Source organism: Manacus candei, unplaced genomic scaffold (genome assembly GCF_025592945.1).
Source record: "Manacus candei isolate 608988 ecotype Guabito, Panama unplaced genomic scaffold, ASM2559294v1 h1tg000046l, whole genome shotgun sequence".
In the NCBI taxonomy this organism is placed as follows: Eukaryota; Metazoa; Chordata; class Aves; order Passeriformes; family Pipridae; genus Manacus; species Manacus candei.
The window spans coordinates 805346-815081 of NW_026138094.1; the positions used below are offsets into that span (position 1 = coordinate 805346).

A 9736-nucleotide genomic window follows, 5' to 3' on the forward strand; every position below is an offset into this window, starting at 1 on the left:
GTGGGTTTTCATCCAGGCTGGGGCACAGCAGGATGCAGCCATGTCAACACTGCCTCTGTGTCTGTGGAGTTATTGGGATCGTTTTGGGCTGAAATAAAACACCATCCCTGGGAGGTTCCTTCGTATTTGAGTCTTTGCTGTAGCCTCAGTCCCTGCAGCATCCCCTCAGTGGGGTCCCATCCCTGAGGCACAATCCCTTCTCCATGGTGTGGTCCCCACTCCACAGCACCATCCCTTTGCCATGTGATTCTCCTCCCACAGACCCAGCCCTTTCCCAAAGCCACATCAATTCCCTATAACACTTTCCCCCATGATTCCATCCCTTCCCCTTAATTCTATCCCTTCCCCTCAATTCTATCCTTTCCCCTCAATTCTATTCCCTTCCCCATGGTCCTATCCTAACCTGTGCCACCATCTCTTCCCTGTTAACCTCTCCCTTCCCCACCATCCCACCCCTTCCCAGTGCCCCCGTCCCTTTCCCATGATTCCATCCCTTTCCTGCGTCCCCATTCCTTCCCCACCATGCCATCCTTCCCCCATGCCTCTCTCTTCCCCACAATCCCATTCCTTCCCTGTGCCCCATCCCTTCCCTACAATCCCCTCCCTTCCCCACGCCCCAATCCCTTCCCCACCATCCCCTGCCCTCCCCAACCCCCAGACTTTAACCCCAGTTAAATCCACCAACACAGATTTTTTTTCTCTTTTTTTTTTCTGTGTTTTTGGGTTTGTTTTGGTTCTTTGTTATTTTTTTGCTTCTGTTTCTCATCGATAAAAACGCCGTCGCTGCCAACACCAGGAGGGGCAGCCCCCGGCCCCGGGGCTCCTTCTCCACGCTGCCACAGGGTGGGGACACCGAGGACAGGACAGGGAGGGGACAAGGGACCGCCAAACCCGCCTGGTGCTCCCGGGGTGCCCGACGCCTATGTACAGGTGGAGCCACTGGCACTGGCCCCGGCTCTGCCCTGCCCGGGGGGCTCAAATCCCACTCGGCCTTTCCTGGCCTTGCCTGGGGGGCTCCACTCAGTGCCCGGGGGGTCCCGGGGGTCCCACCACTGCCACCGCTCAGTTTGTGTACACCTGAGTCCCGATCACACGCATGATCTCCTTCTGGATTTTGGGGTCCTGAGTATTGATATTGGCATCTCCCACTTGGCCGTCTTCGTACCTGGAAGGGGAGGAGGGGGGTCAGGGGAATCCCGGGGGGTCCCGAGGGTGCCGGTGAGGTGGCACAGCTGGGACTCACACAAAGAAGAAGCGGGTGCAGACGTGGTCCGAGACGGGGCACACCCAGATGTTGCCGTGTTTCTGCAGGTCCTTGGAGGTGATCACTGCCGGGGGAAGGGGCTGTTGGACACGGGGCGGGGAATGGAGGCCCCGGCTGGGCACAGCCAGTGCTGGGGGCACAGCTGGGGGTGGGGACCCTCCCTCCCTCCTCCACTCGCCCAGTGATCCTGTGGGTGCTGCCCATGCCCCCCCATTGCCCCCTCACGTCCCCACACCTTCACAAAGCGCGATGCAGTTCAGGTTGCGGCTCTGGAGGAAGCGGGACTGGATGGAGCGGGTCTGCGGAGAGAGCAGCCGGTGTTACCACCCTGTGGGTGCCATATCCCCATCCCCATCCTCCCCGGTGTCCCCCAGCCTGTCACCTGGGGGATGGTGTTCATCCTGTTGTACCGCTGCACCAGCTCATCCTTCGACGGCATCCGGTGCTGGCCTTTCCCCATCCCTGTGGAGAAGGAGGTGGTGGCCGTCACTCCCGGCAGGGAACACTGCGAGGGCGACGAGGGGACACATGCCACAGACAGGGATGGCTGAGTGCTCCCACCCTTTGGCCGAGCCCTGGGAACCCCCCAAAAGCAGGCACAGAAGCTTTTGGAGCCTAGAAATCATTGAGGTTTTTATTCCCTGGTGTGTGGGAAAGTCCCAGCCTGGCTGGGAAGAGGCTGGTGCAGGTGATCCAGATGTGGGACGGTGCCAACTCCGGTGTGGCTCCTCTGGCCAGCGCGATGCCAAACCTCTCTGGGCCCATGCAGGGGGTGGGGATGGGAGCACAGGCAGGACTGGGCAGAGCAGGCAGCCTCTTACCTGAGTATCCAAAGGAAATACTGGAGATGGGGCTCAGATAGATGCCCTTGCCATAGGCTGCTCCATGCAGCTTGCAGGAAAACACCAGGATGAGCGTGGTGGGGTCACCCCGACAGCTCAGGCGCGGTGACAGTGGAGGCACCTGGCACCCCCCGCTGCCTGTCCCCTTCCTTGCCTGCCTGTCCCCCTCCTTACCTGCCTGCCCCATTCCCTGCCTGCCTGCTCCCCTCTCTCCCTCCCTCCCTGCCTGCCACTCCGGGGTGTTTCTGGCCTGTGGAGCGGAGCGGTACCTGCAGTTTGGTGTAGGAAGCGTTGACCAGTCCGTTGCGGAGGATGGAATGCCAGTTCTCAATGTGAGAGCCGCTGGAAAAAGTCAGCCCCACGTCAGCCCCACAGGGCCCGTTGGGGGGCTCCTGCTGTCCCCTCACCTCGGCAACTCACTGGAAAGCGAAGGTGCTGCCGTAGAGTTTCTTGGCCGTGCGGAACCGCGCCTCCTTGGCCGGGGGGCTGCTGAGCAGGAGGAACTGGTGGGAGGTGTGCATGAACTTCAGCTGCTACCAGGGGAACGGGAAGAGCAGCGGCAGCACCGGCGGGCAGAGGACAGACAGACAGGCAGACAGACAGATCATGCACGGCCGCCTGGCCTTGTGTCCAGCCCAGCCCGGCTTTGGCTGCTCCGACATTGCCAGGAGAGCCTGTGGCATCACCCACCACACAGCCCATCCTCCATCCCATACACCCCATCCAGCCTCCCACACCTCCCAGGCTCAGACTCCATCCCAAGGGATGGATCCTGTGGCCCAGACCTTTCTGTGGTCCACTCCATATCCTTACACACTTCATCCCACAGCCCACAGCCCACAGCCTACATCCTGCATCCCACCTCCTGTACCCTTCAGCCCATCTCTGATATCCCACATCCCACATTCCATACCCTCCATCCCCCAGAGCCTGGCCAGGCCCCTTACCCTGCTGAGAGGCAGCTTGACAATGTGGGATCTGTTGCTGGAGATTATCCTTGGGAAGAGGAGGAAGAAGAGGAGGAGGAGGAAGGTCAGATAGGGTGGTCCCATGGTCCCCTGGGAGCAGGGCCAAGCTGGGAGCCAGAACCCGCCCCAATGCCATTGAATGGTTGTGACCCCCCAGGAGAAAGGAGCTGAGAGAGTTGTGCCAAAGATGCCCGGCTGCCTCCCACTCTATCCCCTGTCACGGCAGATGTGGGGCAGCAGGGAGGGATGTGGGACAGTGGGATGAGGCCACAGCACCCTTGGCTTTACCACTGCAGGAGGGGATGGGCCAGGGGGTCCAGCTTGTCCATCTGCTTCTTGATCTCCAGGTAGGATCCCTGGCAAAGACAGAGGGAGTGCAGAGGGTGCCCCAGCACTCATCCAACTGTGGGTGGATGGAGATCAGCACCAAAATGCCACTCCAGGATTGGATCCCACACTGGGGGACGTGGGGGTGTGAGGCCACACCACATACCTGGGTCATCTCCCGGATGGACATCACGCTGTCCAGGGCCTTCTGCAGCCGCTCGTAGTTCTTCTTCTACATGTGGGGCAGGAGAGAGGTGGCCATGAGAGGGGTCCTCAGGGCTCCCCATGGCCCCTGCACCCCCCAGCGTGAGGGAGCATCGCCCCCGGCGCTTACCTTGGGGTTGAAGGCAAGAGTTTTGGGGTCGTTGGGGTCCACCACGGAGGGATAAGGCTCGAAGATGATGCTCTTGCGAGGGGACTCGAGGGCAGCGCGGCACATGGCCACCAGCAGGTCCACCACCTTGGGGCAGAGCAGGGGGTGAAGGGGCAGCCCCCCAAGGAGATGTCGGGGTCCCCACCGTGCGCAGCCCCTACCTCGGCACCCGTGGCCACCTCCTCAGCCGCGCCCGACATGACGCCCAGGGTGTAGAAGGAGAAGACGCAGAGCTCCCGCGTGCACACGGCCGGCTGCGGAGGGACAGGAGTGTGGGGAGGGTGGGACAGGGACACGGGGGCACAGCCCATGCCCTGCTGGCCCCTGTCACCCCACCTTGAGCATGGAGCCGTTCTGGAAGACGTGCTGCTCGTCACACACCACGCAGTACTCGTTGAGCGTCGGGATCCGCTGCTCCGCGTACTTCATGATCTGAGGGCAGGACGGTGGGAGTCAGGCCCTGCCACGGAGCTGGGAGCCCACTCCAGGCAGTGGGATGGGGATGAGTGGGATGTGGGGCAGTGGAGAGGATGCTCTGGGCAGCGGGGTGAGGATGAGCAGGACATGAGGCAGTGGGATGCAGAAAAGTGGGACATAGGGCAGTGGGAAGGATGAGGATGAGTGGGAAGGATGCTCTGGACAATGGGATGTGGAAAAGTGAGACACGGGGCAGCGGGGAGGATGCTCCAGGCAGCAGGATGAGGGTGAGTGGGATGCAGGACTCTCACCTGGACGAGGAAGCCGTACTCCAGCGTAGGGATGTTCTTGCAGTGGCCACCGACCTGCGAGGGAGCCGGAGCGGAGCCAGCTGCGTCATCCCCTTTCCCACAGGCACCCCCAGCTCTGCATGGCACCGGCAACCCCCAACCCCACCGGCACAGTGGACCCCCCAATGTGCCAACCCCACCCCAGCACAGCAGAACCCCCAACATGCCAACATCCTCCAGCACAGCAGGACCTTTGATATGCCAACCTTCTCTAGCACAGCGGACCCTAAACATGCCAACCCCCGCCGGCACAGCAGCACCCCCAACATGCCAACACCCCTCAGCACATCAGGATCTCTGACATGCCAACATCCTCCAGCACAGCAGGACCCCCGACATGTCAACCTTCCTCATCACAGCAGGACCTCTGACATGCCAACCTTCCCTGGCACAGCAGGACCCCTGATGTGCCAACCCCACCCACAGGGATGCAGCACCAAGAGGGGGTAAAGCACCACTGGGCCCCCTGGCTGGGCCCCAGCTCCCCAAGAGCACCCAAGGGTGCTGGGGACAAGAAACCCAGCAGGGGCTCCCCCAAGGGTGTCCCAGCACCCCACAACAAGTGATCTGAGCCCGGAGGAGCCCCTGGTAAGGGAAAGGAGAGGAAAGCAAACCCCGAGGAGGGGTGGCACCCACCAGGATGTTGAAGGGGGCAACACCTGCCTGGGTGCTGGCGGGGGGGTAGCCGAAAACTTCCACCTTGGGGTTCTTCACCATGCAGGACACGGAGCGGTTCATCAGGCGGTTCACACGAGCCTCAGGGATGCCCAGTTTGCCCTTCAGCACCGAGTCTTGGATAACAGGGAAGCTGGGAGACCTGCGGGCACAGAAACCCCTGAGCACCTGTTTGTCACTGTCCCCTGCTCCTCCATCACCCGGCACCGAATTCATCCATCAGCTGGAGCAACCTCCACCTCCCCGGGCTCTGGTGGGGAGCAGCAGAGTCCAAGTGGGGAAACTGAGGCACAGTGCCAGGCTCCACCCAGGCTGAGGGCACGGAGGGCTGGCACCTTGGGGACAGTGACGGGGTCTTACTTGGGGATGGGGGAGAAGATGCTGAGGCCAGCGCGGAACTTCTTGATGGTGCCGCTCGTCTTGAACCAACTGTGCCGCTTCTCCTGCTGGGTCTTCAGGAAATCGTTGCTGAGGTGTTTCCATTGCTGGGATGTGAACATGCCCAGGATCCTGGCAGAGAGGTGGCATTGGTGCCCGAGCACCATGGGGGACAGCACCCGTGGGTGCGTTGGTGTCCCCTAAGCCTGGTGCTTGGGTGGTCCCAGCCACACCCCAGCTCCTTCTCTTCCCCACCCACAGCCGGTGCTGAGCCTGGCAGGGGTTTGTGTGGTGGATAAAAGGTAGTGGCACAGGGACATGTGGCACCTGGTCGGTTTGGGGGCAAAACAGGAACTCTGTGGGCCCCCCTCACCCCCCACTCTCAGATGCCCAGTGTGTTTCAGCTCTTACTTCTTCAGCTGCAGACCCAGCCCGAAGCCCTCCTTGTTGGACGGCTGGAACACCTCGATGGACGGTTCTGTGGGGAGAGATGAGGACGAGCCATTGGTGCCACCGCTGTGCCCGTTCCCAGGGCACGGGGGACACCCTGTCCTGCCCGTCCCCACTCACCGGGGCCATCGAGGTACTGGGAGAGGGAGAAGCGCAGGCGGAGGACGATGGGCTCCGTCCGCAGCACCTTCCACGCCGTCGCCACCTCCTCCTGCCGAGGGAGAGCCACGGTTCGGCACAGCCGTGGGGACACAGCCAGGGAGGGGAATTTGGGGACCCCCCAGGTGTGTGTGCCCACCCTCCCTGTGCCAACGCTGCCGGGGGCACCCCGGGGACTCACATCGAGGAAGCTGATGTTCACGTGCAGGTCGATGTCCACGTCATCGATGGTCCCGTACTCCCTGTGAACACACGCGGTGCCGTGGCACAGGGAGGCTGGCATGGAACTGGAACAGCAGCCCAGGGCCCACCGTGCCACGGTGGGCAGGCTCAGGAGACAGTGACAGGCATGTGTGGGTCCCCATGTATTGAGTGTGAGTACCCTGAGACCAGAGTGGTACAGGGGGAGTGCCCGGATTGCAGATGTGTGCCTGGGGATGGCACAGCTGGGTGCTCAGGAGTGCCATGTTTGGGCGCCATGGCAATGGCACAGCCAGGTGCCCCAAGGATGGCACAGCTGGATGCCTGGAGATGTCACAGCCAGGTACCTTGTTAATACCATAGCAGGGTGTCCCACAGATGGCACAGCCGGGTATCCCAGAGATGGCACAACTGGGTGTCCAGGGGTGCCACAACTGGGTGCTCAACATGGCCACATGCATGGGGATGGCATGGCCAGGTGTGCTGGGGATGGTACAGGTGGGTTGCTCTAGAGATGGCACACTCAGGTGTCCCAGGGACGGCACTGGTGGATGCCTGGGAGTGCCACAGGTGGGTGCCTCAGGGATGGCACTGCCAGGTGTCTGGTGATGCCATGGCCAGGTGTCCCAGGGATGGCACAGTTGGATGCTCTGGGAATGGGCTGGGTGACCCAGGGATGGCACAGCTGGGTGCCTGGTGGATGCCATAGCTGGGTGTCCTGGTGAGAGTGTGTCTGAGGGATAGCACAGCCAGGTGACCTGTGAATGTCATGGCCAGGTGCCCAGGAGATGCCAATGCCAGGTGTTCTGGGAATACCAGAGCCTGGTGCCCTGGGGATGCCATGGGCAGGTGCCCAGGGATGACACATCCAAGTGCCTGGGCACGGTACAGTTGGGTACCCAGGGATGGCACAGTCAGGTGACTGGGCATGGCACAACTGAATGCCCAGGGATGGCACGGCTGGGTGCAGCACAGTTGGGTGCCCAGGAATGGCACAGCCGGTGTCCTGGGCACAGCACAGTTGGGTACCCAGGGATGGCACATCTGGATGCCCAGGGACGGCACAACCGGATGCCCAGTGATGCCATGGACAGGTGACCCAGCGATGCCACAGCCGGGTGTCCCGGGCACAGCACCCACCTGACGGCCACGGCATTCTCGCTGTAGATCTCCTTCACCGCCTCGATGTCGGCGTCCAGCTGCGGGTGCCGGTACAGGTCGGCGGCGCAGGTCCCCTGCGGCACAGCCCCCACGGCACCGTCAGACACGGAGCCCCCGCGGCCCCGGGCTCGGGATCGCGCTCGGGCTGGAGGTCCCCGACCCCCCCACTGCCCTGTGGGAGTCAGCACCCACCTGGACGCCGTAGAGGAACTCCTCGGACTCATTGTCCCCGTCGGAGTCATCGTCCGTCCAGTACTGGCCCTTGAGGTCCTGGGGGCAGAGGGGTGGGGGCAGCAGATTAGGTGGGCACAAGGCTGGGGGAGAGGAGATGGCGAGAGGGTTGGGATGTGGTTTGGGGGATGGCACATTAACAAGGAGTGAACAAAGGGGAGCAAACTGGGGAAGCTGGGTCTGGAGGGCAGTGAACTGGGGGAACATTTAGGGAAGCAGGTTGGGGGAACAGTGGGATAGGGAGGAGGATGAGAGCAGCAGGATGGAGGGAGTGTTTTGGGGGGCAGCAGGATGGGGATGTGGGATGGGGGCAGTGGGATGCAGGGAGTGAGATGGGAATAATAATTTTGGGGGCAGCAGAATGGAGGAGCAGGTTGGGGGAGGCAGGACGGGGCAGCAGATTAGAGGGGAGCAGGATGGGGACAGTGGAATGGGGACAGCAGGATGGGGGAACAGGATGGGAACAGTGGGATGAGGGAGCAGGATGGGGAGCAGGATGGGGGAACAGGATAGGGACAATGGGATGAAGGAGCAGGATGAGGACAGTGGAATGGAGGAGTAGGGGGGGGGAGTGGGATGGAGGAGCAGGAGGGAGGAACAGGATGGGGACTGCAGGATGATGGAACAGGATGGGGACAGCAGGATTGGGACAGTGGGATAGGGGAGAAAGATGGGGACAACGGGATGGAGGAGCAGGTTGGGACAGTTGGGATGGAGGAGTAAGATGGGGACAGTAGGATGGGATAACAGGATGGAGGAGCAGGATGGGGACAGCAGGATGGGGTAAAAGAATGGGGACATCAGGATGGGGGATCAGGATGGGGGATCAGGATGGGGACAGCAAGATGGGGAACAGGAGGGGGGAGTAGGATGGGGACCCCGCACGGAGCTGCTGAGCGGGCCCCGACCGATCACGATGGGGGTGGTCCCTCTCCCACCGGCCCCATTGCCGCCCCGAGCCGAGGGACAGCGGGACACGGGGGGACACAGGGGAGCACGGGGATACCCGGGGGGTCACCGAGGGCCGCTGCCCCGTCGCCCGCCCCGCGCCTCCCTTAGGCCCGTCCCGCCGCCCCCCCGCGCCGGGCTGTGGCCGTGCCCCGCGTCCCCGCGTCCCCCCGGCCCTCACCATGTCAGCGCGGCCTGGCCGGCGCGGGCGCCGCCGCCATTGCTGCCGGGGGGCGGCCGGCCTGACGTCACACCGCGTCACCGGGCAACGCGCCCGTGACGTCACCGCCGCCCCCCCGGGACCCCCGGCTGGGCCCGGGGAGCAGCCACAGCTGCAGGGCTGGGGGGGCCCGGGACAGGCTCCCCCTCGTCCCAGTTCGGCACCACCGCGGCCCCCAGCACAAGGTCCCCCGTGGGGTGGCCGTGTTGGGGCCCCCCATAGTGTCCCCATGGGCCAGCAACAGGGTCTCCAGAGTCCCCAGTACACCGTCCCCAGCATCCCCGGCAGAGTGCCCACGGTACCAGCACCGGGTGACCATTTTGAGTCCACCCCTGGGCTGTCACAGTGTCCCCACACCCCAGGACAGAGCCCCCAGTGTTCCCAGTACACAGTCCCCAGTGCATCCAGTACATGGTCCCCAGCATTCCCAGTACAGGATCCCTCATGGTTCCAGTACAGGGTGGCAATTTTTGGTCCCCCACAGCTGTCACAGTGCCCCCACAGCCCAGCACAGTGTCCATGTTGCAGGTCCTTGCGTCAATAGTGTGTCCCCAGTGTCACCACGATCCCAGTGGAGCAGCTGCGATGGGTCACCAATAAATGTACCCACAGTCCAGGGACAATGTCTCCAGCATGAGGTCCCCATTATCCCCAGCCCTGGGCCCTCATGGATCTGGCACAGGGCATCCCTGTTGGGTCCCTGCCAAGTTGGCATGTTGTCCCGTGTCCCCAGCGCAGTGTCCCCACCATCTCCATCACGGTGTCCCCTGTG

General features: G+C 62.8%; 1 protein-coding gene across 7 annotated transcripts; it reads right to left on the bottom strand.

Moving 5' to 3' along the window:
- Positions 1-908: 908 nt before the first annotated feature.
- Positions 909-8986, bottom strand: PARP6 (poly(ADP-ribose) polymerase family member 6). Of its 7 annotated transcripts, none has more exons than XM_051796438.1 (22): positions 8926-8986; positions 7758-7835; positions 7545-7639; positions 6385-6445; positions 6165-6255; positions 6006-6072; positions 5577-5726; positions 5205-5358; positions 4503-4556; positions 4111-4206; positions 3936-4028; positions 3736-3861; positions 3568-3633; positions 3363-3430; positions 3054-3102; positions 2527-2636; positions 2376-2448; positions 2086-2155; positions 1647-1726; positions 1500-1563; positions 1244-1328; positions 909-1165 (listed from the first exon to the last, which is right to left on the bottom strand). In XM_051796438.1, exons 1-22 carry the CDS (start codon positions 8926-8928, stop codon positions 1063-1065), a joined length of 1836 nt encoding a protein of 611 aa, XP_051652398.1. In that variant the 5' UTR covers positions 8929-8986; the 3' UTR covers positions 909-1062. The 7 variants fall into 7 exon arrangements, 5 of the variants coding, with proteins under 5 accessions (XP_051652398.1, XP_051652397.1, XP_051652396.1 ...); XM_051796437.1 differs by having other exon boundaries at positions 2527-2639; XM_051796436.1 differs by having other exon boundaries at positions 5178-5358.
- Between the last annotated feature and the right edge of the window lie 750 nt (positions 8987-9736).

What these genes read in the sequence shown, in the direction of transcription:
- PARP6 (XM_051796435.1), bottom strand. An exon ending in CCATCCGGGAGATGACCCAG is followed by an intron (nt 3,431 to 3,567) that starts GTATGTGGTGTG and finishes TGTCTTTGCCAG; the next exon opens with GGATCCTACCTGGAGATCAA. An exon ending in CTGCATCGCGCTTTGTGAAG is followed by an intron (nt 1,329 to 1,499) that starts GTGTGGGGACGT and finishes TTCCCCCGGCAG; the next exon opens with TGATCACCTCCAAGGACCTG.